This window comes from Lingula anatina, chromosome 3 (assembly GCF_051362555.1).
Source record: "Lingula anatina isolate TDL-2025a chromosome 3, LinAna3.0, whole genome shotgun sequence".
In the NCBI taxonomy this organism is placed as follows: domain Eukaryota; kingdom Metazoa; phylum Brachiopoda; class Lingulata; order Lingulida; family Lingulidae; genus Lingula; species Lingula anatina.
In genome coordinates, this window is record NC_141769.1 from 28,204,890 (window position 1) to 28,227,499 (window position 22,610).

The 22,610-nt window shown below is 33.5% G+C and overlaps 1 protein-coding gene across 1 annotated transcript; it reads right to left on the minus strand.

The window, feature by feature from the left end:
- Positions 1-151: 151 nt before the first annotated feature.
- LOC106167967 (alpha-1,3-mannosyl-glycoprotein 4-beta-N-acetylglucosaminyltransferase B) lies at positions 152-21,691 on the minus strand. Its single transcript, XM_013546876.3, has 13 exons — positions 21,519-21,691; positions 16,661-16,823; positions 14,516-14,673; positions 10,599-10,732; positions 8,971-9,020; positions 8,553-8,666; positions 8,077-8,152; positions 7,589-7,703; positions 7,095-7,225; positions 6,689-6,796; positions 5,983-6,176; positions 4,483-4,759; positions 152-3,800 (listed from the first exon to the last, which is right to left on the minus strand). Exons 1-13 carry the CDS (start codon positions 21,604-21,606, stop codon positions 3,771-3,773), a joined length of 1,638 nt encoding a protein of 545 aa, XP_013402330.2. The 5' UTR covers positions 21,607-21,691; the 3' UTR covers positions 152-3,770.
- Between the last annotated feature and the right edge of the window lie 919 nt (positions 21,692-22,610).

Below are 22,610 nucleotides of genomic sequence, written 5' to 3' on the forward strand. Positions count from 1 at the left end.
ATCGCAAACACTTTTAAAAGTAAAATGGTGATGTATGCTCAGGGCTCCTGATACAGTCTTAAAGCCAGTTTCAAATGCTTTCTTGTCTTGTGAAGGTCTTGGGCCTGTCACAAACAACACTTGATTGCAACGCAATGCAATGCATTTCAAGTCATTGATTACTATATTTATTTTACAACTTTATAATATTTACAAAGATGATAACTTAAAAAAACCTAATATATACCTGACATATTAAATATCTTGATCTGAGATAGTTGTTGGCACTTAATCAAAGATGAAACCCTTTTAGATGGCTTAATTCCAATATTAAAATCTTATGATAATCCATTCAAAAATAATCATTTATGGCAAACAAGTTTATGAAGTAAGAATTAGGCATTTATAGCATTGTATGTTCCACAGTCCAAATTACTGTCCCCTTTTTTTCTCAAGGATCATAGTGTCAATAGGAGAAAATGGCCACACTAAAAGTCACCATATAACATTTATTAGCACTCTGATAGGATAAAAGATACCCCCAATCAATCTGTAACCATCAATAAAATGTCTGTAACCATTCTGTACCAAATGCTTCTCTTAAATTAAATGTTTTTCTGCTGCTCAAAGAAACTGAATGTGCCATTATTGGAATAATTTGTCTTCTATACCAGAAGAACACAATTTCAACACAAAATCTACCCATTTCGACATTCAAACTGCAGTTGACATAAATATGAATAAAACCTACATTTTATATAAAATTCCATCTTCAGAAAGCACTTCTAGCTTAAAATAGTTAAAATTCACCATAATTGAAAATTTGAAAAATGTACCAGGTTGTTGTCTGGGTTTTCAGTTTTCAAATTTGTCTCATAAATTCCCCTACTGTACAACAAATTCACATCCCTCACACAGCAATAAAAACAAAATTGCAATGGATATATATAATATAGCAGATAAAATAAACTGGTGTTTTTTTTTTTTTAACCTTGATCGTGAAAAAAAGTTTTCACAACCAGTTAGTGACAGATTAGCTTTTGAGCCCATTTCACAAAGAACTCATGTTTTTGGGCTTAGTTCAGACTTATTGTCATTTTTCTACTAATGCCCATTGCTATGACTCCATTAAAATTGTTTTATTAAATCTAATTCTTGAATAATCAACTAATATAGTAACTGTATCAACTTTTTTCCTTGGATAGCACCTGGTAAATAATTTGGGAGATCATAAATAATCATAAAACAAGGCAGCAAAGCTGTCAAATGTACAGACAAAAAACAGGAAATAACTATGCACAAAATAGGCTACTGTCAATTCTGATGCAAAAGTACATTATGTTAAACTGCAAATTCAACATCAAATTTTAATTATGCTCAACAGGTAATACCAATGTAAGTAAAATGTGTAACAAGCATAAGGCTTCAGGCCCATGGGAGTTCAAGTTCACACTATGAAAATGTATAAATTCCAGAAAAAGAAGCCAATTAGACTACTTTTCCAACTCAGGCTGCATTTTAGTCCTGTATTTCTTTTTTGAAAGTTTGGCAATTATAAGTAACATGGTTTTCCCATAATGGTCATCATGGCAGCAGCACCCAAAATTGTGTTTTCTTCTATTCTGATGCAATATTACATAATGGTTAACAGCCTAATGACCGTCAATTTTTAATAATAAAATATACGTATCATGGATTTTCAGAAAATGTGACTAGCATGGGTCTTCAAGCCCATGGAACTTCAAACTCACACCTTGAAAATGCCAATATGTGAAAAATTAAATTTTCACAAAAAAACTGTTTAACTGGCAGTAAGAATTACCAAGCAGCCAAAAAGTAAAGCTGCCTTCCACTTATCGTGTTTATAATGAAAGTGCACAGCGCCGGCGACAGCGACGACAGGCGTAGGTGATGGCAATATGTACAGACACATCTGTACATATTTACTGTACTGTTTGAGAACAGTAAGTGACATGGTTTTTCTTAAATGGTCATCATGGGAGCAGTGCCCAAAATAGGTTTTTTTCAAATTTTGATGCAATATTACATAATGTTTAACAGCATAATGACCATCAATTTTTAATAATAAAATATTAGTATCATGGATATTCAGAAACTGTGACTAGCAAAGGTCTTCAGGCCCATGGAACTTCAAAGTCACAACTTGAAAATGCCAAAATGTAAACAAGACAGCACTGTTCTGAAATGTTTTATTTCCATTTTTAACAATTTTTAACATAAAACAAAATTAACAGTTTACTGCCATTTTTATATGATCAACTAAGAAAATTGATGAGATGGGAAAAATATCAATAGAGCAGTGTTAAATGTCCAATTTCTTCCATTCTGAGATTCTGAACATAGTGAATGATTGAACCTGACAAACTGCAATGATATGAGTTTATTTCCATTTTTGAAACTTTATTACACAATACACGATAACAAGTTTACCATCATTTTTACAAAATCAACTAACAATGTTGTAAAGACGCAGGAAATGTCAAACAAACACTTTTATGTATCTTATTAATTAAATAATGAAACTGTTAACATGTCTAAGAATTGAATCTGAGGAAATGTGAAAAAACAGCATAACTTCTAAAATAATGGCCCGATTATGCTGATTTTTTAACTCAACCTGTGTTTTAGCAGGATTGACCACTCCTGTGAGTTTAATGACAATTGGCCTGTCTGTTTTTCTTATATTGTGTTTACAATGTTGCATATATGCTGAAAAGTGAAAAAAAGCATAACTACTTAAATAGTGGCCTGATCATGACGATTTTCGAACTTGACCTGCGTTTTAGTAAGATCGATTACTCCTGTGAGTTTCATGACAACAGGCCAATCGGTTTTCCTTGAAATGTGTTTACAGTGTTGCATATATGCTGAAAAGTGAAAAAAACAGTATAATTTCTACAATAATGGCCCGATCATGCTCATTTTTGGACTTGACCTGCGTTTTATGAATATTCATCAGCTCTGTAAATATAAAGCCAAAAAGTAAAACTGCCTTCCACTTATCGTGTTTACAAGGAAAGTGCACGGCGCCAGCGACGGCAACGGCGACGACAGACGCAGGTGATGGCAATATGTACAGACACATCTGTGTCTGTACATAAAAAGCAGTAAGATTGTGAAAACCATTTGTTGTAGCACCAAATCCCAAACCGTCATGGCAATTAAAACAGCACAGAAGATTAAAATATTTGAAAATATTATAAATATCAGCAAAATTGGAGAATTTTCACATATCCCTTTGAAATATTAACACACGCACATATAAATATATTATTATTACAAATAAATTGCCTCTATCCGTGTAAAAGAAATTCATATTATTAATATATATTCATAAACAGCTCAAAATAAAAGTGAATTTCCTTAATATCCCATAATATTAAAACCAATAAATGCCCTTTTTATGCTGAGAAAAATCATGAAATCATAGAATCACTATCGGCAAAAAGGCATTCTTGATGACAGCATACATAAAATGATGAAATGAACACTATAACCGATTTAAAATGTAAAGCCATCAGTGTAAACTTGAGTAAATACCTCACACATAAAATAAGAATTATGTAATTCATAATTGTTTATAAATATCATTTGAATTGATCTAAGTGTTATTATCTACATGGTTTATAAATATTCCAAAATGAACTTGCAAGCACCTGATATGAGCAATTTGGCATATCAAAATTTAACAGATCATTTGAGAAATAAAAAACACCTGTACATTGGGTCACATGTTTCCAGTCTTGTCAACTGCCTGTAGCCATTCCCTGTCAGCTTGTCGTTAATGGTTTTATGTAAATCTGGAAATTTTTGAAAAACAAATTTAAGATGCAACAAACACATTGGACATTTGATAATTTCACTCTCTTACCACCACCAGAAAATATTTTCTGTACAGAACATTTCCAATGCATGAACTTGAAAATTTTAATCACGATGACTTTACTTAGATTTATATAAGTAAAGATTGATCGTTTTGTATACATTATTTAAAACAACGAAAGCCTTTAAACTTTATTTACTGTTTATGGACATTTTCCTCACCCCAACTTTCAGAGTTTACAGAGTCACATAATTTTATAGTATCAGCTTGGGCATCTGCCATTTCCAATCATTCTACTGAAAATTACAGACCAATACCAGGCCTACCCAGGCCTACCACACTGCCCATTTTCAAGGTGTGTGTCAGTACGCATTTCACAGTATCATACCCAGAACAAATTTTGAGTGGTGATGCAATACTTTCCAACCCCGCTGAGAATCATCACTATCACATCGCGCACTTGGCAAGAGGGGTGTCGCGTCTGATACTTTGAAGTGCATACTGACGCACACCTTGAAAACGGGTAGTGTGGTCCGATCTACCGGTGGATTCAGGATCATTCTGTGCTGAGTCTGGTAGTTGGGTAGGCCTGAATACTAATAACTGAGATGACTTTCCAGTTACAATGTACCACTCAAATTCAGGGTGCTTTTTCTTACCTCACTGAGGATAACCCATGCCTTGCTCTCAGACTTCACATGCAGTCTTAACTCCAATATAGGACCAAGAGCAGCTCCAACATCCCCCTTGGCCACGCTATTAACAAACTCCCCCATGATCAGGTAGCCGTCGTTTGTGCGATTGTACTGTTGGTAGTTCACGTCATTGGTCAGGATGCCATCTTGTTTTTGTGTGTGCGAGTATGGCATGATTTCAACAGTTGTGTTATACAACTGATCCCCAGGGTGCTCCGGATTACCACTTTTGAAGTAAAAGCTACAAAGATAGGTAAGTATTAATAAATAGATTCATTTTATGGAAAATTCTGACTTCTTTTGTGGGCCTGAAGAGTGTCTTTCTCTCCTACTGAGTAGGGAAGGAGACTGAGCTAGACATTTTGTTTTGAAAAAAAAAAAAAAAAACTACAAGTGACGACAATGCACTATTTAACACTAGTACAACCACAATGCTAAAAACTACAAATAATTATCAAAACTTTCATTTAATCAAAGGCAGCAATTTTTCCTGAAAACTGCTAAAAAATATAATTTAGTGGCCTGAAGGTCCTTATAATAATAATAAGATTCTTATATGGCGCCTTACATTCTATCTCAAGGCGCCTTACAATAATGGCTAATATACTAAAATCATTAAAATGACTACAATATTTTAATCATAAACTCTCATTGGAAACCATTTAAAATTTACACTACTAAAAATCAATCTTATAAAAAAAAAAAAAACATATATATATTAAAATAAAATCTAAGAGATATAGACAGAATTAAAAAAGTGGGTCTTTAAAAGAGATTTAAAATTGTCAAAGTCTTCTGTTTTCCTAATAAAATTTGGTAGACCATTCCACACTCTTGGGGCGTAGATTATAAAAGCACGATCTCCATAACTTTTTAGGCACCCCTTCTCTAAAACAGAATGTTCTAAAATAAAATCATTCTCAGTATTAAAACGTGTGGACCGCCGTGGTAAGTTAAAACAGATAAGATCAGATAAATATAATGGTCCTTGTGAATGGATCGCCTTAAAAATAATACAGAGTACTTTAAAATCAATCCTCTGCTTCACAGGCAGCCAGTGTAATTCTTTCAGAATGGGATTGATATGGTGTGTACTATTGTACTTAATTTGACAAACCAGTCTTGCAGCTGAGTTTTGAATAACTTGTAACTTTTTAATCTGATAGTCACAAATACCAAAGAGGAGACTATTGCAGTAATCTAATCTTGATGATATAAATGCATGTACTAATTTTTCAGTGGTTTTGTTATCTAACACTTTCCTTATTTTTCCAATGCGCCATAGTGCATAAGATGCTGATTTACACACTTCAGATACACGCTTGCCCATAGTGCTTATCAATGAACAAAACATCATTAATTCTCGTGTGAACATTTTCTGCATATCACGGTATGGAAAAATCACCCGAGGATTTGCTTGTTGACTTTAGTTAAAAACCCTGAAAGCGAGCAATGTTATCTCACCTCTCTAATGCTATTGGTGGATTAAACCTGAAGATACACATATCGCCAGCTTTGGGAAAGGTTCCCCAGAAAAAGTCCAGGCCCAGATAGGCGTCATCCAGGGAGTATTTCTGGTATTTTTCTATCGTGGTGGACACCTCAGCTGGAGGGTTGGTGTGGGGATGATGGAGCTGAGCCTTGCCAAAGTCCTTGTCCTGATAGAACAAAATATATGTCTGAGGTTTTTATTTGAATTTTTATTATCTTTAGTATCCCATAGTCAAATCTCACCATGTGTTCAACAAGCCTAAGGTTCATATCTACTGTAATAAATTTAACCTGCAATAGAAATCTCTCATTTGTAAGAAGAGGATTAAATAACATTATATGACTTATGGACACATTTCGATTTGTTGAAGGTAATAAAAACACAGCATGACTATTGGGATTGGTTCAATTTGATCTTTAGCATTTAATAGACATATGTTCAAGGACATATGGCTTGGCTTTTTGGATTAGATTATTTCCAGCATCAAGTGAATGTCTCATCTTGAAACGTAATGAAATATTGATTTAGAATCCTTATTACAAGATGCAAAAAATGTTAAACCAGACTGTTTCATTGTATAAAACAAACTTGGGGAATATTTTTGCAATACATTAAATTACCATATTTTTGTGAAATTTCTTGTTGCAATGACATATGCCTGACCAATATCATTCTTACTTTTAATTTCTGCACTTTTCCCTTTAGTGAAGAATGCATTCCTACGTGCTGAAACAGGGAGGGTTTGAAGCGGCGGCGTAAACTGCTCTTCATTCGGTCGCAGTATTTCTGAAAAAAAAAAAGTCATTTCAAAGACTGCTTTACACTGACACAGGAATAAATTAGTGCACTAGTACAACATGTGATTCATAGGTTTTAAGCACACTTATGAAAAATGTGTTTCACATTTTCAAAATATGATAGTAACAGAAACTTAAATCATGGCTTATTCCTACTCAATTAAAACAAATAACATAAAATTTCCTGAAATTTTTCTGTTATGTAATTTTTTCCTTATATTTCTCCCCACATGATAAACAAGGAATAAACAATAATTGTGTATTCATTCCCCTATTCATTTACTCACTGCATCCTTCTCTGGACTACACAATTTGACAAACAGATAATGGTCAAGTAGCCAGTCTATGGGCTTCTCTGTGTAGAACATCAGGATAAACTCTATCAAGTATGGCAAATCAGCAGACTTGAACATCTTCCCTGGAATAATAATAATAATTATGATATTATTAATAATAATGTAACAATCAGATTACACCCCTGGGCTTGAGTATCAAAATTAGCACTTCACTGTCCAGCAAAAAATGCAAGCATGTGCCAGTTAACACAATTCACTACATACTTGTTTCATTAAACATTTAACAATTTACAAAACACTCAAAATGTAGCATGATATTAACAATACAATAATATTTGAAAGTGGCACAAATTGATACAAAAAAGGACATAGAGTTGCTGGTTATCTGTATCACTGTATCCCCCAACATGTTTTCAATATTGTCCCATGCACAGCTCATATTTCTATGACTATGAATGTTTCAACCCAGTTTACAGCCAAATCACCAATGAAGCCCAGGTATGAGAACTCCAGCAGTAGCCAGTCATCTGTTTTCTGGCTGAGAGCAAAGTTCTTCATGATGGTCACGTAACCAGACTTGGCCATGACATCATCTTCCAGCTGGAAAAGAAAGAAATAGCACCCAATGCTGCAGTTACTGTGTCACATGTAATGGCATATCATGATTAAAAGTAAGTAAAGTCATGCCCTGTATAATTCAGAGATGAAACTGCCAATTTAAAAGTGAAAAAAAAAAAAAAGTTGGAAAAATATCATCTCTGATAATTTCAAGAACTGGATGGGTTTTGTTCTAAATATGGTACTGTGGGTTTCAGATGTTACTAAAAACTGACCCCAATTATCAGCATTTCTCTCAGTCTATCTCTGGATTGATATGATATAAAATATCCAACAGTTAAGTTTGCAACACAATTTCACTGCTTCAAAGTGTACATAGCGTTTTATTAAAGAATTCATATCTAAATCTTCTTACCTGTACATAATACGTCCCCCTTGTTCTGGCATACATCCACAGGTACACAAAGTCCAGGTTTTGTTTACTTCTCCATCTGAAATAAAGTGTGAGACAAACATGATGTGAGTAAATACTGGTTGGCTGGTTGATGAACAGATAGCCCAGCAGTGAAAATGAAAATAAGTCCACTTTGTTATTGTTATATCAAAGTTAGGTTAAAAAAAAAAGCAAACAAACGATATGGACATACATCTTAAAGCGTTTGCAAAGTCATAAATATTTCCAGTAAAGCATTAAATTTTTTGTAAAAAATTAAAAGCCTTAAGATTTAGCATTACTTATGCATGAACCAACCAAAAGTATCAGGGGCATATCTACAGAAAAGTTTACTAATAACTATCACATTTAACAGCTGCAAGAAAGTAAAAAAAATGGAGTGGCGCCCTCTTCAAATGGCACCCCAGGGTAAACACCCCCAGGTTAGTGTCTCTCACCTTGTCCTCTCCTTGGAGTCCCCCAGGGTCTCCTTTATGCTGTCCAGATCAGGGTAATAGGAGGCAGAGGGGCCTAACACCTCAATAAGACCTGAACCCACTTCATCTGGAAAACTGATGACAGGATATATTATATTATATTATATTATATTATATTATATTATATTATATTATATTACAACATTCAAAATAAGTTAATTACATCTAAATGTAGAAATACTAAAAGGAAGTTTCATTTTGTATACATCTTCAGATTGAACACCTTTGCTTGATTAAACTTTTTTATGCAGACTGCACATATACATGCTTTCTCTGCAGACACCATCACATCTGAGACTAGGGTGGAAGAGGCAGTATAATTAACCTCAGGTGCATTTGAAAACAAAACTTTCTATAGGTGTCCATAACAGCTACTCACTTTGACTTGACCAGCTCTGCCTGGCTCTGGATGTACTTCACATCATAGGGCTGAAAGCAGAAATTTTATTATTAAAAGTAAAATTGCTAGTATGAACAGGTTCTTCTTATTAAGTAATATACATGGGCTTCTTTGTTAATTTACCCCGTTACTTGAGGTATCCTATCCTGGGATTTCCAATCAAATCTAATTTTCAAAAAAAAAAAAAAAAAAAAAAAAAAAAAAAAAAAAAAAAAAAAAAAAAAAAAAACTCACAAATCCTTGCTCAGCCATCCCTGCACTTGGATCTGAGGTTTTATAACATTATTTTGTAAATCTTAATTTAAAAATTTTAATTTAAAAATCAAATAATTTAATTCTAAATGCCTGGCCTGTCACATAGACCATCAAGTCTTCTGTACATTTTAGAAGGAAACATTGACATCAGGTACTTCATTTTTTTTTTTTTTTTGTGTTGTTGTTGTTTTTAACGTCTGAATTGAGAAAGATATTGAGCAGACAAAGACAATTTTATTTTGGGATATTTTCAAATATGAATAGTATAATTTACATTAAACAAAAAAAAAAAAATTAAATCACCTGAATATTTCTTTTAACTGTTCAATATGGTTTTCTTTCTTAAAGTAGTAAATTAATCAGTAATTTTATGACACAGCTGGTTGCAATTTACTTTAAGCTATATTAGCTTGAGAAACAATAATCTATCAAAATGAATATATTTGAAAGAAAAAGGCATTAAAAAGAGAAACTGCATCACTTACCATACCATACTTCACGAAAACATCACGACTCAACATAATTAATGTACCATTATATAACAATGGTGAACCCAAATGTAATCACTAACAGCTGTCACTGAATTGTATTTTCTATAAAGTTTCCCATCCCTTATTCCTTGTTGAACTGCATACTAAATTCCATTTTTTGTATGGGTTTTATTATACCGTTTATGGAGATATAGTCAGGCTCAAATAAATAACCTCAACAGAAAATAAAATGATTTTTCTAGTATCAGTCATGCTGCTCAAGTTTTGTCAATAAAATCAGATGTTATAAGCATGCATGATAAGTACATGAAAGGGTAATTTACTTTTTACTTGGAAATCGGGATGCTTTTGGGAATAAGATTCAACATGAAGAGCCATCTTCACTTTTACTTTAAGAGTTAGTCAAAAAGGCCTTGCAAGCATGCTTGCTTGCGTGTGTGTGTGTGTCTGTGTGTGTGTGTGTGTGTGTGCACGTGCATATGTGTGTTAAAAATTCAAGCCACATCTGGTAAATGTTCAGGCTGATTTTAAAAATTTGAAAAATAAATAAATAATATTTATACAAGCCATTTAAATCTACCTTTACTTTTCAAGAATTAAAGTAAATTCATACTATTTGACATGTGAAAGGGAGGGACTGCTATCTATGACATTTCTTTGGCAGAAAATGGAAATACTTAAAAGACTGTTTGAAGATTTCTAAGATGAGAAGAGGTTTTGGGTTTCCAGTATCTAAAAGTATGTTCAATTCATTCCAGTGGTGTGAAAATGCTAGCAAACCAAACACATTCCATCAATATTAACAATGCACTCTCTGATTGCTTCTCTAGTTGTAAATATCACACAGTCAATCATACCTACCTCTGCTATTAACACAACCAGCAATGTATCATTCTTTTCTTCTTCATTGAGGTTATCCACCAGCGACCTCAAAGTATCCAGTAAATAGCTGTTTTTCTCTCTCTTCACTGAGGGAATACCAACAACGATTGATACTGGAAAAATAGCATATTTATCAATAAGTTATTTGATTAATAAGATGTGATATGGAAGATGTTGTTCCCATTTTTTTTCTCTCGCTCTCATACCACTATGTGACCATAAAAATGTAAAATATATTTTTGACAAACATTACAGATTATGAAGTAACTTTTTAAAAAACAGTGGGTTTAAAAAGCGAAAACAATCAATCTGCCACTATTATGTGTAGCCTACTGATTGCCCCATAGAAAAAGCAAACCAATGGACAATAACAGAGGAAGCAGACAGTTGGTTAAATGTGTCAATAGAATAGTACTGGAAATGAACCACTAATTGATCATGAATTGTATTAGAATACATGTAGTACTGGATATGAACCAATAATTGAGTATGTATTTAACTGGAGAGATAAGTAATGGCAGACTCAAAGGTGAATCAATGAAACTGAGCATGATTATATTCAGAACGGATAAACAGAATAATCCAGAACACCTTCATAATTTCAAATAGATCTACACAGCATCAGATCAATCATATTATGTTTTGTATCAAGAACCAATCATCACTTGGAATAAGTCATTCTCTCGTATTTTCTACCATATATAATCACATGCTCTGCTTTAAACAATAACCTGCCATCTTTTATACTTTGTAACTGCAAAACAATTTATTTGCAAATTACTTCATCATAGTTCACAAAAAATATCATACCAAACTCACTTTTAAAAAAATTCTTAAAACTAGATGTAAGCAAGTATTCTCAATAATCTGAAAGGTCACACAATTTACCATTGATCATACTTTTGAATATGGAGAGCTTACTCAGCATGGTGAATATAAAAATTATAATGCAATAATTCTGTCAATACTAGTACAGGTTATAAGCAAATTATAATATGCAGCTAAGGGATTCTAAAGGATTCCTTATAATAGCAAGAATATTCCATGAAACTGTTTTCAAAATTAGACATCATGAAACAAAATTACCATTATTTGAAGTGACGGTTCAGTCTGAGACCCATAATTTTTATTGTCTTAAACATTAACATTTTCTATCAACTAAATTTCCCAATATAAATAAATCAACAGGCCAAATGTAGTCTAAAATTGCAGTTATAAGTGAGAATGGAAAGAATTCAAAGCAATAGTGTCTTTTTCCCCCCACTGGGAATCAAGGCAATGAACAGTAGTGAAACTTCCATTTCAAGATCAATCATCACTCACAATTACCAACAGAACAGCACTAAGTACAGCCTTTCTATACCGATTTATATGAGAAAGAGCTTTCAACAGATACTGACAATGCAAGACAGATATATATATTATTTAAAACAATGTGTCTTAACATGAAGGATATACATTACAGCAAATACTGTATTCATAAACATATTCCAACTATAACATCTGGAGTATTGGTGGACCCAGTCTAGGCAGCCTGACTTTCAGAGATAACTGGAAACTAAGGGCTTATTCCCAATGACACTATCATTCTATGTAGATGGTTCCAACTCTGCAGGGACTCTTGCTGAATGCAATCGGATTAACAGAAAACATACCTCCTCCTTGCATTGAGTTGAATACAGAAAAAACATTGCTTATATGAACAAGTTGGAAACAAGAAGAAAAGTGCTAAGCCATTAATCTGATTGTATTCAGCAAGATGCCCTTACATCTTAGGGTGTATTCCCAGAGATTTAGATCGATCCAGGGATTAAGATTTAGATCGACCTAACTCCCTGGGTTTCACGCTAAATTGCAGTCAGCCGAGCGTGCACCATAGTTAATTACCTCCTTACAGCTTTCAGTAGGCGGGACAGACGCCTAAGCCAGCTAAGCTGACAGTATTCTAGTGAGACTCCCCACAGGGATAGATCGATCTAAAATCTATGGAAATGGGGTCTTAGTCCTAGTATATAAAAATTTCATTGGGAAGATGATATCGAAGGATTCTTACATTTTTTCAAGTCTAAATGCATTTTAGCTTTAATATAACTACATGATGCATGGATTATTGCAAAGCAAAGAATTATATTACTATATATTGTTAAAAAATCTCTTCACAATGTAAAATGTGTGAACTGTGGGGTAGCTTTATTTGGAACCTAAAATTGACAAGCATACCTACATCATAAAAAAAACCCTCTTTATACTGTATAAAAAGAAAGTGGCAGTCATATTCATCTTTAATCTTTGAGACAAAAGATGGCTCTTTTCACAAAATATCAATGATATTTCAGCCCCCAAACCATAGGCAACAGGGAGGAAGAGAAAACACATGCTGTTGGAAGATATGAGTTTACTGAATAACAAATATAATTGAAGTGGAAATTAACAGTTGATTCCAAATAAATACAACTCTCTGCAATTTCCTCTTAAAATCATGACTCATTGTTTCAAATCCTGTTACTATCTACATGCTAATTAATTTTTGAGAATTCAAACACTTCCTGACTTGAGGGGATCTAAATGATTCATATAGATGTCTCTAAATCTCTACTGTTCCATAACCATGCATTACCTCATGCTGAGACACTCACAGGTGTCTATTTAGTAGCAGCCGGACTGGCCTATTCGAAACTTAAACTAAACATTAATAGGCAAGCCTGCCTCAGGAAAAGATTTGAAAAACTGGCAAGAACTGCTCACATATTTCTCAAGACCAGTCAACATTGAGATTTATTTTTTTGCTCTAAATCAAAAATATATAATTGTTATATATATTCATGTTTTCTCCTTATGTTTTCATGAAAATATTCTGATCACCCCAATTTCATATTCAAAATACACAGATCTTGAAAAAGCATGTTTTCCATGAAGCCAAATATATTGAATGGTGTATGGACCCCCGCACTTTCTAAATGGGTGCTTAAAGAAAATTTAAATGTAGTCAAATTCACTGAACCAACAGCCACAGACCAGTAATAGTATCTTGAGGACAATCAGCCAAACTTGGAAATCATCCATTATTCAAAGCCCATTGCGTCAATGTTTAACTTGAAACACCTGTGACTTTGGGAGCAGAAGTCATTTCATTTTACGCCACACTACACTTCTTTCTCTTTTGCAAAAAAAAAAAAAATCTCATTTTGAGAATTTTATTTGTTCTTTTTTTATCATATCAATCATTTTATGTTATAAAATGGGTAAAAAAAAATTAAACAACATTATGATGAAAATATTGCAGGTTTGATAAATTTTTATATAATTTGAGAAAATCACGTAATTGTTGAAAATCAGGGTGCATGTAGAAGTATTCAAGTGCACAGCTGGTTTTGGTTATTTATTTTATACTCAGTTTGCTAAATAAAACAACAAAATTACAAGGTGAGAAAACAGCATAAAATTTTTATAGGAAGAGAGAGCTGACATGTGCACAACTGCTGCAAAATAAAACATCTATTAAAAATAAATATAAAACAAGGCAGCAAAGCTGTCAAATGTACAGACAAAAAGCAGAAAATAATGGTGTACAAAATAGGCTATTGTCAATTCTGATAATTTTTTACAACATTGTTCTTGACATTTATCTCTTATAACATCTATGTCTGTACATAAAAATAAAGTCTCAAGATTTGGTCTCAGTTCAGACAGATAAAATCAGAGCCCATTTAAAATTACAATTTTCAAAAGTTTATCTCAATGATTTAAAAATCCAAAGATAATAGGAAAAACAACTGACAGAGCTGCTCTACTGGTCCAGCTAGATTAGTAGCTTAAGTATTTAAAAAATCTTGATACTACAGACTATTATAAACTTGCATTTAATTTAATGAAATAAAAAATTATCTTATACAAACCTCCTGTTCTACCCCTAGAGATCCTAAAAGCTGGTGACAGTGCTTCAATGCGGCCATTCAAATGTGTCAGTTCATGGAACATATCAGGGGGACGGATGGCATCGTAGCTCAGACTGGTCAGTAAGTCCCTGTACTGCGACCTGAGAGCAGTACTGATGCTGAAATAAAAATTAAAAAAAAATATATGTAAATACATATTAATTACACACATATTTGTGGGAGATATTCTTTACACCACACAAAAAACATACATATGTAATTGATAGTTATCATTGTGGCTTTTTGGAATTTAAAAACCATATGCCATGTTTAGGATAAACTGTCATTGTTTTGAAAACCATTTGAAAATTCATAACTGTGCACGGCATGATGAATGTCGTTTACAGTCTGTGCTAAAAGATTTTTTGACTACTAACCCTTTGGATTAGCAGGGTGTAACAGTGGGAAAGTGATACAATAATAAAATTTAAACTTTTGCCTATATCCCTGTGCCTCTTTACTGGTAGTTGGACAATTGCCTCAGACTATGGCCTAACAGTACCGAGTACGTTTATCACATGAAAAATTCAAAAATTAACTGAAATACATGTTGGAATGCCATCTACAGAATTTTCACTGAATAAATAACTTTAAATTAAAGGTGATGCTAACACTTAGCATTAATGTTATAGCAATGCAATATGTTGTATAAATTCTATCATAAAATGTGCCAATAATACGGCCTCTTTGCCTTTCAACATTAAAAATTTACTTCACCTTTGTGTCAAAATGTGAAGCAAATAAAAAACCATGTAATATTTAAATACTAGAGAAACAAACCTTTCAATGTTTTATGAACAGCTGTTCTCATCTCTCTATTTTTATTATTATTGCTCAACAGAGAATAAATAACGCTCCTTTAAAGGGATAATAACTCTTAGTTTTGGCCAAAAAAATGAATTTTCCTGGAGTAAACAACAATTTTCTCATTCTTACCAATGGTTAATGAATCTGTTTTTACATTCAAAGTTAGTCCCTGTTTTTTTTTTTTCTTAAGAGATTATAACAAAAAAAGATTAAGAGATTATAACAGAGTATAGCCATCAATGGAGGTCACGTGGTCTAAAGACAAGCTCAGATATCAGAATAATAGCTATAACTGCCGTTTTGTGGTAAAACAGAATGAATCATATTTCTATGAGTTGTTCACAATGTGTTTACTGTGAAATATAGATCTCATACGAAGAGTTATTTTCCCTTTAACTTAAAAAAAAAACCTGTGCAGAATCCATAGGTACCGGATAATTAACCTTTTGGCATTATAAGACATTTCTTGCTGCCATTATGTAGCCCGTGCTCTCAATGGCCAACTTTAAAATAATTGCTCAAATGTCAGACATAAAGGCTGTTTTTCCAAATACTTGGAGTGGAAGCTGAAGTCATTAAGGCAGACAAGATTATTAGTGAACTTAAAAAAATTAATTTAAAAAAAATGTATTGCTTCAAAACACAAACACTATTGTTGAGTTGGTTTATACTTTCCAATGAATACGATCATTATTTTTGGAAGGTAAAATTTGCATGTTTTTCTTTACATGCTAGCTTTGTACTGACAAAAACATGACATTTAGCTTGAAAAGCGTGTAAATATATGCTGGTATATATATTCTATCATTCACATACGGGCATGTTAATTATTTAAATAGGAGATTTCAAAAGTAGTAGTGTGCAGCTGATGTATAATTGATGTTAAGTATGATTATTCAAAGTTAAATATTTCTGTAGTAAATGACATGTCTGATTATAGGATAACTATAGGATTATGAGTAATATCGCTGTTTCCACATGATTTTCATAGATTTACCACTGAAAATATAAGACGGAGGGAAGCTGTATACCTGTGAAAACCATGAGGAAACAGCAGCAGTGCTCAAAACTGTATGTAGATATGGACCCCTATATTTTTATTGGTAAAATGCAGGATTGCACAGGCTTGAATTGTGTATAATTTCAAGAGAGTCTGAGAGCAAATAAAGGTATAAGAAATGTAGCAGAGAACGTTCGTCTAGGGTGTGATATCCATATATACTAACTCTCACACGCACACACACACACACACACACACACACACACACACATGAACACAATTGTAATTTACAAACCAACCTGCTGTCATTACTGTCCTTCAGTTTATTCTGCAGGATAGAACTAAACTGTCTCCGAAGAGATTCATATGCACTCTGTTTCTCCTTGCCAAGTTTCTCGGAGAGAAGTAATTTTGCACTAAGTTCTGTAATACGTTGGTGCATCAGTTGCTCCCGGCTCAACCCTACAACAAAGAAATAAATAAGATAAATAAGAAATGGTGGTTATGTCATTGAGATTATAATTAGTAGGCTTCCCTTATAATTTCTTTTTTTTCCCTTAAATACAAATGAATATACAAGATAGACTTGAAAATAATCTCAACCAAATGCGCACATGCATGCAAAAAAAAAAAACATGCACTGTAATATATCATCAATAATTTTGTTATTACATCTGATTCATCAAAACTGTCCTTGGAGAATCCTAAAATAAGAAAAATATTTCAGTCTTCTTTTAAATTATTTTTGTGCTTTATTAGCGAGTAGTCTGAAACCGACAAAAAAAAAAAAAAAAGACTGGTTAAAGACAGACCTTACCCAGACCTCTGTCAAGTAAACAGATCCTGCCATTATATGGATTAACTGGACTAAAATTGAGTTACTAATTGATTTGTCAAAGGGCATGACCAGAAAACAGAAAACAATTAGCTTAGGGAAGATTGCCTAGACTGAATGAAATATCTTGGTGATTAGTTTTGTGAGCCTCATGTGGCTGCTCATCCAGCTTTGGCAAAATAAGCCAAGTCTGTATACGGTGGGCGTGGGAGTGTTAGAGAGGGCTCTTACTTGCAGAATTTAATTTTGTCAAAGGTACCCAATTTAAAACTTTTTGTTATTGTAGGTGTAAAAGTGTATGTGAAACTCTTCACATTTTTGACCTAAAATAGTTATCCACTTACCCACACCTTCATACACACAAACACGATTTACTCTTTTTAATAATTTAAAGAAATTACCAAATTTATGCAGAAATTTGACATGGAATAGCAGAAATGATCATGCCGCTTACTAAAATTACACGTAGAAGGCTTGCTTCTGTATGCTTCAGTTCAATATACCTGAAGCATACTCAGCAGCAAAACTAACATCTGGCATGCAATCTTGGCAGTTCGTTTATATGAGATCTAAGAGTGGGAAAAGGTCTTCTTTTTTCATTTTCATTTTCTGGCATTTAACACAGTTCAATTTCTAGCTTAAAGTGTACACTTTTCTGTTGGAAAATACCAACATTTGATTTGTACCTGTAACCTATCTCTTCTTTGTGTTTATTAGATAAAGGTATTAGTAACAAAGCAACCCCTTAAATCTAATATTCATTTCCCCAAGGAGTGGGCTTATTATTTACGTAATAATAGCACTTCCAAGAAATACCCATCTTACTGAGTGAATAATTTGCGGTATGTGCATAAAAGACCTGTTATTTTTATCAGCATTGGTTACAAAGTTAGCTTACTTGTACTCAAGTAGCAGATAACAAGGCAAAGAAGGTTTCAAAAAGACCATCTAATTTTTTTTTTTTTTTTGCTATCATTCATTTATAATTCTTTCTTTGTTTTCTAGTTCAGCATGCACTCGTGATCATTTATCTATACTTTTTCCTGTCTGGTGATTCTTTATGGAAAATTAATTTCAAATTTTGTTCTTTTAATTCCACCATTCAAATGGTCTGCTTTTTTAATTTGGGGGGGGGGGGGGTTGATGAGGCTGGATCACCTTCATGAAGACAGCTAGTTTTTCCTTTTTTTTCTTCCAATGAAAATGTTTGCTCTTAAGACATTAAGGACAATTAATTTTTCTTCCTATCTACCTGTTTTTGAACCAGTGTTCCTAAAATCTCCATAAGACAACAATACGTACAGTAATACACCAACTATAATACAAAGCACCAAGTACACATCAAATACTGGTACATGGATGAAAATAACAGTGGTCAAATGCTTCACTAGTGTGTAACAGGACACCACGTATGTATACACTTGGCACCTAATCAAGTGTACATAAGCATACTAACAAGCTTTACCTGTTCTTTATTCAGCCTGCTGTAGCATATTAAAGTAAACATGGTCACTGTTGACTAATGGGATAAAGATACAGAAGTCAATACTGTGTTATGTCACATTTTTTTGTATTATTAATGCAGTGTATGCACAAGGGAAGATCAATGCCTCTGAAGCATGAGAAGTTGCTACAAGCTGTTGCTATCCCAGATGAATTTACTTACAGTATCTTATCTGGTGCTTTAAAACAGCTAGGAGAAATGTTATAAGTTGCTAACAGCAACAACTATTTCTTTTTAAGTATTGTGTATTTTTAAAGTATATACAAAGAAACTGACTTAAACACTTTTATTTGCATTCAGGTTTGAGATACTAGTATGCAATTTTCATTCCTTCTGTGCATCCTGATATTACCAGACAATGTAAAAAATCAGTAAAGAGAAGAAATTGTGGGAAAATTATCTCTATGCATGGTTTCATATAATGATAAGAGTTCTGACTTACATGCACTAGTATATCATGACAGATGTCGAGGACAAAAGACCAAGACAAGGTGGAATTTGTGTGTGTGCATGATATGTATGGGCACCTTGGTCTCCTTATTTCTGCCTTCAAGTTGGTAAAACTATGTCCATCAGGATCAAGATCATTACGACAGTTATTCTCCATCTCCAAATTCTCTTTCCTTTGTTTTCTGTCTTGCAACATTTACCACAATGAGAGACAGACAGAGCTTGGTATTCAAAACTTATGTACTAATATTCCAATAATAAAAAAAAAAAATCAGGCACTCCCATGGGCAAATCTTGTGAGGACAGGGTGGGTGGGTGTGTGTGTGAGTGTGTAACCCAACAGATGAGGTCACCAGCAGATTAGCTTCGAGTAAAGTGTACCATTCTTTTCCTGATAAGTTGGAGGTCATAGGGTGGTACACACAGGGATAAGACTGGCATTAAGTGGAAAAGTTGGAAAATATGGCATGGGGTTCGGGGGGGTGACTACGCTTATTATATTTTTGGCTCCCAAAAAGTCAGAAAGCTGTGGACAGTCAGAAAAATCTAATCTCTGTACACAGTGGTGAAATAGGGGTAATAATCACTGTCATTAAACTCAACTCTTTGCAAGTTTTTGACATGTTTTTTGTTATTCTGCCTTTTTATCTTCTGATAAAATTTTTGTGGGTGTCTTGTGATCTTAATGCCTTATTGGTAACCAAGATCAAGTCTGAATAGTTGACAGTAGCCTCAGGTTAAGGAACAAACAGATCTATATTCAGAAGTCTCCCAGTTTCATCTCCGTATTAGTAATTTGTTGTATCATTTTACATCTACTCTGATACTAGGGAAAACAGGTACATGGGGGGGGGGGGGGGGGATACAACCACAAAGCAATGGTTCCATGATAAATAGAAACCCTTTTTTATTGTGTACAAGAAACTATATAATATAAAATGTCCACTTTTATGCAGCATTAGCAACAATTAAAATCAATATACTGGTACTAGTATGTCTCTGATCCCTGACCTCTGAGGTTTGATTAAAAGACCCAAGTACATTTGTTATTCACGCAGGATCTTAATTTTACCATACATAATTGATCAGTAAGTCAGACACTCATGTCAGCATTCATTCAGCTTTAGTATGTCAAAATATAGATTTTTTTTCTTAAATGATGTTTTATATGATCCATATCACAAAAAACTGATAATCTGGTAGCATTTCTCAAGAGACTTCTATAATGTAGTAGATTTAAATAGTTACTCTGTAGAATCCAAAACAGTGTTTAGAGAAGGAAGAAAGAAAGGAAGAAAGAAAACAGAGTGAGAAAGAAAGAGTTGTTTTGTCTCCACTAATAATAACTGTAGCACTGGTGCTACATCAATTAGATAGAGACAGAAAATCAATACTATGATATATAAAAAGGGCTACAAGGAAGACATCAAAATATCATTATAGCTAGTGCTGCACAAGCACAGCTTATAACCAAATGCTCTGCTTCACACTATGGTTCAAATTCTAAAGCCATTCATTCATACATTAATTCAATCATTCATGAGCAATCCATCAATTCATTCCTTATTTGGTTCATTTATCTATTCATTACACAGGTTCACATTTTCTTACTATCAATAATCATTAGTTCAATTTATGAAATATCTAAAATGTGTATGTGGTAAAGCCCCTATAGTTGTTATGTGGGCTTGTGTTAACTTGGATACTCGGATTTAATATGCCGACTCACACCACCTTCTAAATTGGGGCATTGGTAATATTTGATAGTCAGCATCAAATCCGTACTTGGGTTTTTTTCGTGAATTTAAATATTGCAGGTTTTTCTTCTGATACATCTTTCTGACAGAGGGTCAAAATTTGTTCTACAATCTTTTAAATTTTCCCTGCATTGTTACAGCGTTATGGAGAGTGTTAGGAAACAACAATCAAAGGTTGGTTAGATAAAGAAAATAATGTTCACCCCAGGTAAATTTCAGCTTTTAGCAGGGAAAATTCTACAATCATTCACTGACAACAGACAAAGAATATACACAACGTACTGTACATCGCTAATTTAAGTAAGTATATATTAAATTGTTATTTAATTAAGAAAAAAGTATAAATATAAAAAACAAAACATTTTGTCAGAAAGATCAATGAGAAATGCTTATTCAACAACATTATTGATTTCAATGTAATGCTTGGATATAGACCAGTATAATAATGATCCGATAACTGCGAGTGATTACCAAAGTGTAGTATTGATAATGAGCTATCGTTTCGTGACTACGGACAAAATGGTTTGTCCAACAAAAACACAATATTTTATGCACATCAAATCAAAATCAACAGATAATACATCTTTATCAATTCCCTTTCTTTCACTTACCCGATCTAAATCCCACGAAAAGGGCAAGAAACGGCATAAAAAGTAGTAGCATCGAAAGAAACACAACATTTTTCAGCCGGAAGCGCATGTGGTTACTTCAAAAATTGGGAATGACAGTTCATCCGTTAACCGGAAAAGAAAATGCCCTCTCTTCGGATCATCTTTTTCATGTTAGAGCAAAGCATTACTGGTGTACTAAAAGCCGATTGGGTATGGATCTAGGACACGATAAAATATACATGGTTAAATACCATATTCCTTATTATCAATATCCTAGTCTAGCACTAGCAGACAAAGGCGATATTTCTTTAGCTGCTAATCAAGCTAATTATCAAACTACGAGCAAGTCTGTGAGTGGAACTGTGACACGAGGCTATTTGTATGTTAAAAGCCTTACCAACGCAAAATTAAATTCGCCATAATTCGCAAATTTACGAGATAAATTTCATATTTAACGTCTCTCGCCCAACCAACTTGATTTTCAAAGGACAATGGAAATCGCCTAATTAGTACTTGTGGAAAGGTGAATTTTCAGTGCCGTCATGGTGAACCACAAGGACCTCACATAAATGCCAGACGATAAAACAAAAAAGTAATTAAATTTTGTAAATTTCGGATGATATTTGTACCCTAGTCACAATTACGTGGGCGTCTTTTATTTGCTTAAACCACAATGATAACAATGAAATAAAAATATAATTTTATAAAGAATTAACCAAGTCAATGAGTTTTAACTTTTAAATGAAAATCTGAATATTTCACCGAGTTTCCATTATTATAACGGTAATTTATCCTCTGTGAGGTTCGTTTCATTTTACTGTCAGTATTCAACCCTCATTAGGCAGAACTTGACCAAGGTAACGTAACAGGCCTAGGGCGCGTGACAATCACACAAATTCAGGCCCTATCGCTGCTTAGGCTACACTATCGTGTGATGTACAAGGTAGGATATTAGGCTCTATTTACTCCGCAATTCCCGACCAATCAGATTCGAAAAATTTACTCAGAGACGTGTTAACGTTGATTGGCCATACACGATGCCATGGATGTGTTCTTGCACAGCATTTCGCATGATCGCATCTAAAGCAATTG